The 7,023-nt window shown below is 34.8% G+C and overlaps 1 protein-coding gene across 1 annotated transcript; it reads left to right on the top strand.

Moving 5' to 3' along the window:
* Positions 1–3,538: 3,538 nt before the first annotated feature.
* On the top strand, positions 3,539–3,931 carry LOC121465423 (40S ribosomal protein S15a-like). The gene has a single exon (XM_041678668.1). It carries the CDS (start codon positions 3,539–3,541, stop codon positions 3,929–3,931), a length of 393 nt encoding a protein of 130 aa, XP_041534602.1.
* Positions 3,932–7,023: the final 3,092 nt, after the last annotated feature.

Below are 7,023 nucleotides of genomic sequence, written 5' to 3'. Positions count from 1 at the left end.
TAAATAAATAAATCTTTAAAAAAAAGAAAAAGAAAATTACAAAAAAGCTTGAGTATTCTTGTTTGTGTTAAGTGTGGCATGGTTGTGCATGTTTGTGTGCATATGCTTGGAAAAGAAAACAATTAGACTGAGGACTGTGAGAGGTCTTTAGTAGGGGAAAACTTATGAAACTTTATAAGTTTCTTACTCTTGTATAGTTCTGTTTCCATAGGTAATATCAGTGTTCATATTTTAGTTTTTTGAAACTCAAGAAAGCATGCTAAAATCATTTCTCCTGATACTGTACATTTGATCTTCTATATAAAGACTATATTTACACTGAAGCCTTTTCTGAAAGCATAGAAACACTATTTTAAAATATTACCATTACAATAACAACATGAAGCCAAGAAAGGTACCTTTGTGAATTCTTTAGGGGATAAATTTTGTTCTTTACATAATTGAGTGGGGTGAGTACATTCATTCCATATAGTCTAGGCAGAGAAACCGCGTTCCTAGTAGAAACACTTTCTATGACTCCATATTGGTTAGTTTTAGATCTAGAAGTTATGGGCTGGATATAAAACATAAAGTAAAATAGAACATCATAAATTGCTACCATGTTGTAAAATTAATGAGACGAACAAATATAGGCTACAATAACTCTGGAAATAGGGTGAGAATTGCAAAATCCCTCTCATGAAAGCTCACTTGTATCTCTATTCATCACATGTATATTAAAGTCTTTCTACTCTGGTTTATGTGTTTAGTTTTATTTGTATTTTCTTATTACAATTCTGATTCATATTAGAAAATTGTTTCAGCATAAAACATTTGCTCTCTAGCTTCACAGATAAAAGAGACACAGGTGGTTTTCTGAAGAAGCTATGTAACATTATTTCACCCATTCAGATCTTGAAGTAAAAATAGTTATTGTCGTTTTTAGCTGCAACATGAAGCTTATCTCTGTATGGTTGAAGGAACAAATATCGTTTATCAAATATGAATACATGGAGCCCCTTATCCTTTGCACCATTCAATCTACCAGATAGGAACACATATTACAATCAAAGTGTACAGTAGAATTGCCAGAGATAGACCCTTAATACACATTTATGCTTTCTCACACATTAGTGAGTTTCCTCATGACAAAGGAAGCTGTCCGATTACAGGGAAAATAATTCAAGTTTCATAAAAGTTGTATTGATTTTCTTCTTAGATGTTAGAAACTATCTTAATAACCTCTTTTGCTAATTGCAGCTTTGTAATTTTCCTTAGAAAGACATAGATAATGGTTAGATTCTGAGATTCTTTTGTACCAATAACTGACTAGCCTTACCTAATACTTCCATACTATTTATTTAATGGTAATTTAATACTGAAAGCATCAAGTGCATACAACATGATTTACATCATGAGGTAGATAAATTAAGCTACTTACCAAATGCATTACTAAACACACATTATTTTTATATCATTATTTTTATAATAGGAATAAGTGACCTTTCAGGTGCTTGCTGGTCTTAAATTCACTATGTGATTTAAGCTGGCATTAATGTTGCAGCAATTCTCTTATTTACCAGTGTATGTGCAACCATTACGGTTTGCACCATCATTCTTTGCCATGCTCACCTTTAAATTAAAATGATTCTAAGCGAAAACATTTAAAATTAATATTTTAACTAATGAAATGCAAGAATTAGTAAATTTTACCTAATAATATTTATGTGGCTTGAATATGGTTTGTTCTGTCTTAAATTATTATAGAAATCTAGTATCAAATGCACCAGTATTGAGAGCCACTGGGACCTGTAAGAGGTGATTAAAGAAGTAAATTTTTTAATGCTCTTTTTACACAGATGTGTTAAGAGCTGCAGTAATAGGCATTTGTAAATACTGTACCATGTGCTTTCTGTCTTCTACAAGGTCCTCTGCTGCATGTTTCCATCCTTGTATGAAGGACCATGAGGATTTCACCAGAAAAAAAATTCTATTTATGTCTTTGAGCATGATGTATGTGTGAACATAATGTGTATGTATTTGTGTGTGTGCATGTGCCCGCTCCAACATGTGCATGCAGAAGCCAGAGAAAAACCTCTCCGTGAGCACAATAACTCTGCTTTATATCTCTGAGAGAGGGGTTTCTCACTTTGCATACACTGTTCCTTAGCAAACCCAAAGATCCTACTAACTCTATTGCATGCCCCAAACAAAAGTTATAGTGGTTGAGACTACAATATTATGTGAAATACCAGGATCTTTGCATGGATTTTAAGATCCAAAATCTAGTCTTTATGTTATGTATTCCCAAAATGAAGGACAGGAGTGTCAATGTTTTGGGCCTTTTAGTCAATCAAATAAAGGGCCTCTCGAGAATTTAAATAATACCAGAGTGTAGTGGCAGCTGTGGGGCTGCATTCTGCCACCCAACTTCCGCCACCGGCTAGCTTATGCCCGAAATAACAACACACAAATTGTTTCATTAAAACACTGCTTGGCCCTTTAGCTCTAGCCCTTACTGGCTAATTCTGATATCCCGATCAACCCATCTCTAATAATCTGTGAGCACCGGTCTTACCGGGAAGATTCTAGCCTACGTCCATCCTGGGTCGGAGCTTCATCGCGTGTCTCTCAGAGAGCAGAGCTCTTGCATCTTCCCAGGAGAGGGGAGCATGGTGTCTCTGCTCCAGAGAGCAGAGCTGTCAGTCTGAGCTCACTTCCTCTTCCACCCAAACAGTTTGTTTATTACTTAACCAATGAAATCAACAGAATGATATATGACATTCCCACATCACCAGAGTAATGTGTTTCCAGGCAAAGTGATACAGTTTGAGTGACAGTGGGACACATGATTGTAAGGCAACTCAAAGTCTTCAGATTATTGCCTGGGCCAGCATTTCAAGGGACCTAAAGGAGGAGTTTGCTTACTATCGGTGTACTTTGGTGTTTGTTTAGTTTCTTTGATAGGCTTAGAGTATATAGACCTTTGCTAACTGTGCATCTCCTTTCACATAAGGCATTTTGCTTCTACTATTAGTATAATAGAAATAATATAGTGAATAAAGGGTTTTGCCAAAGGGTCATCCCTACTAAATACTTGCCTTCTTGAGCAGGTACCGTAAAATAATTTCGGTCAGATTGGTCTCCTACCACTAATACTCCGAAATAGATAATGACTCTGAAATAGATAGTTAATGACTGAGTAGAATCTGCTTAAATTCACGAGTCATTATTGAGAAAATAAATTTATCTCATTCTTCAATTGTGCTTCATACAAAGCTTCATTTTGTTGTGGTCATAAATTTTTAACAGGTTGCTAAACTTTTTCATACATTTTTGTTTATTGTGACATTTGAGTGTGTATATGTGAGTGTGTGTGTGTGTGTGCGTGTGTGTGTGTGTGTGTGTGTGTGTGAGAGAGAGAGAGAGAGAGAGAGAGAGAGAGAGAGAGAGAGAGAGAGAATGTTTTATGTGCTATGTGTAAGATAGGCACTCAGACTGTAAAATGCATGATTAAAAGAAATATGTGTCCTTTCGGCCATCTTCCTGCACCGCCACCATGGTGCGCATGAACGTCCTGGTCAACGCTCTCAAGAGCATCAACAATGCAGAGAAGAGAGGCAAACGCCAGGTCGTCATCAGGCCCTACTCCAAAGTCATCGTTTGGTTCCTAACAGTGATGATGAAGCACTGTTACATCGGTGAATTTGAAATCATTGACAACCACAGAGCTGGGAAGATCGTCGTGAACCTCACAGGCAGGTTGAACAAGTGTGGAGTGATAAGCCCTAGATTTGATGTGCAACTCAAAGGCCTAGAAAAATGGCAGAACAATCTGCTCCTGTCCCATCAGTTTGGTTTCATTGTACTGACCACTTCAGCTGGCATCATGGACCATGAAGAGGCAAGAAGAAAGCACACAGGAGGGAAAATCCTGGGATTCTTTTTCTAGAGATGTAAAACATAAATAAAAAGCCTTTATGGACTGTGAAAAAAAAAGAAATGTGTGTGCATGATCCAAATCAAGAGGAGTTCCATGTTGTTAAACTATTACCTGTTTTTGAGTGGCAGTATTCTTAGCAACGGAGCCAACTCTCTAGCCCCCAGATACAATTTTTGAATGTTGGACTTCAAATCAACAGAATTGTGAATAAAGAAAAAAATGATACTTTTCTTTTATACATCATCCACTCTAAGATTATCTGCTACAGAAAATAGAAAGTATACAATAAATCTAAAAAATGAAACATATGCCTTACAGTGCTAAATGTGCTGAAGCAATTTGACAAGTAGATCGATAAGCATCAATACTTGAGCAATCCTTGAGCTAATTTCAATTCTTCAAATTGTGCTACTGCTGCACATATGCAAATTACCTTTCATCAATAGAAGGTAAAAAGATTTAACACATTTGGAATCAATATGGCAAGTGAGTATTTTGTTAATGAAAAGAAGGGAAAGCTTGCAATGCCAGTCACACATCAATCCTCCCAGAGGCTTTGAATCTCGAGGTATTGTAATCAGTAGGACAAAGAGCAAAGAGAAATATTTTTTCCTCTTTCACTAGAATAACTTTGACAATAGTGTTCTAGAGAAACAAAACAAATTAAGTGTAAGTGATCTGATGATTAGACCAAGAAAATGTAGAAAACCTACTGAATGGATTTATGTCGTGTGTGGAAAATAGCATATAGATATCGTTATATTCACAGAATTGTAAGTACTACAGGATCTACAGGATCTCATGCATATATTCAGCAGTAGTCCTCCTCAGGAAATTTAGGAGGAAATTATTGTTAACAGATGCCAGAATTGGCTGAGAAAGGGATGATTATGAACACCAAAATTAGAACAGGCAGAGGACAAAAAAGAAATTGAAGAAAACCTTGTGCTGGTGCAAACCAGTAAGATAAGTCAAAAAAAAAAAAAGAATGAAAAAAGTAAAAAATATACATAAAGAGTTAATACCCATTTGAGAATATTAGTGCCTTATGCTGATGGATGCATTATATAAATTGTATGTATATTGAAACAATAAATTGTTTACTATAACATGGACAATTTTATATTTTGAGTACCAGTTAACAAATAAATAAATATCAAAAGACAAGAAACAGCCGGGCAGTGGTGGCGCACTCCTTTAATCCCAGCACTCGAGCCTGGTCTACAAGAGCTAGTTCCAGGACGGGCACCAAAGCTACAGAGAAACCCTGTCTCGAAAAACCAAAAAAAAAAAAAAAAAAAAAAAAAAAACAAAAAAAGACAAGAAACAACTGGTAGCAATGAGAATTTACTCTCTTAATATAGTAATATAGTCAAATATGAAGGCTGTTTTCAAAATTTACAGAAAATTCAAATCTGCATGATTGATTAGAATTAATAATTATTGTTTAATAAATTTTAAAATTTTAAAATAAACTAATCCTTGATGTTGACCAGAAGAACAAGCTGTTTCTACTGTCTTAGGGTTCATGTTGCTGAGATAAGTCACTGTGTCCAAAATTAACTTAATAAAGAAAAGGTTTATTTAAAAATAAATATCCCAATCATTGTCCATTATGAAAGAAAGAAAGAGCGGGAAGTTGAACAGGGCCATGGAGATAAGAGTGGATACATCAGCCCATGGAGGAGAACTTCTGACTGGAACAGGACAAGCTGCAGTGCTCACAGTGTGCTGAGGCCTTCCACAATAATCATCAACCCAGAGAAAACCCAGAGGCTTTCTCACATGCCATCTGATAGAAGAATTTTCTCAACTGAGTTTTCCTCTTCCCAAAGGACAACCAGCTTGTGGCAAGTTGACATAAAAGCAACTAGTATAATACTATTATATTTGTACTTTGATAGCTAGTTTTGTGAAATTCATCATTAACAAAAGAATCCATTTAAGTGCTCAATTTCGATCAGAAAAGGGATTGCTATGGAAATGGTTCAAAACTAAGCCCAAATAAATAATCAATCTAATGAGATAAATCAGTAGATATTGATTTAAAATACAGAATCTTGATAATTAAACAGAAATTTTAAACTAAATTGGTTCCTTTTCTGCTCAACCTTCTGTGTGTTATAATGTTGAAACACTTCAGAAAGTTGATAATTCCAGGAAGCTGTAGTTCTGAGTGACAGAACAGATAGCACCATGCCAAAGCTATAAACTTCTTTCATTGCAAACGTCATGAAAATGACAGATTCAACAGAGGAGCTGTACATTAAAAACGGTCCTGTCTGGATTGAGTTAATCTCACTATGGTGGAACAATACTTCACCAATATCACCACCAGGAACTCTGAGATAATACTTTTTAAAAATGATCTAAAAAATATGTTACTTAGAAGTCAGACAGCTTGAACAATGACCTCATTTAGATGTTCGTAATCTTGTGACAGAATGGATAGATATTAATAACTTGGTTTCATTTAGATTTATACTGGTATTGGGAATGGACTGAACATTGCAATAACTATCTTCTCTTAATATTAGTGTATGTCAGGCTGTTTAATTGTATAGTTTCCAGAGAATTACATGATAATTTAAAACCATCAGTCATTAAATCCGTCAATAGAGTGCTTGAAGATATTACTCAGTAATAGAAATCTTAAATAGAATTTTCAAGATCCCAGGTTAATTTTTTTAGCACTGGTAAAAAAATAAAATAAAATCAGTATTCAAAATCAAAACCCAAAAATACACACTTAGACTTTAAAGTCCTTTTTAAAAAACTACAGGGAGATAATGAAAAAAGAAAAAAAATCATTAAATCAAATTCAAATATCACACTTTATGAGAACATAAACATTGACAGAAGAGAGAGGTTGAAGTTGAAGGTCTATAAGGGGTGACCAGCTTTGTGATGCCGGTTTTAATAGAATTTTTAAACACATATAAAAGAGAATCTTGATCTTGTAAAGTAATTAAAAGTTGAATGCAACAAATAAAATAAGGAAACAAACACTGGCCAAAGATCTCATCATTATCACACACACATTTTTAACACTCAGTTTAAAACCCATGACTCATTAATATATGATTGTATAATAGAAGGAA

This window comes from Microtus oregoni, unplaced genomic scaffold, assembly GCF_018167655.1.
Source record: "Microtus oregoni isolate MIOR12 unplaced genomic scaffold, Mior012 000030F_ref0000283, whole genome shotgun sequence".
Lineage (NCBI taxonomy): Eukaryota > Metazoa > Chordata > Mammalia > Rodentia > Cricetidae > Microtus > Microtus oregoni.
This window is presented reverse-complemented; position numbering and strand designations above follow the sequence as displayed.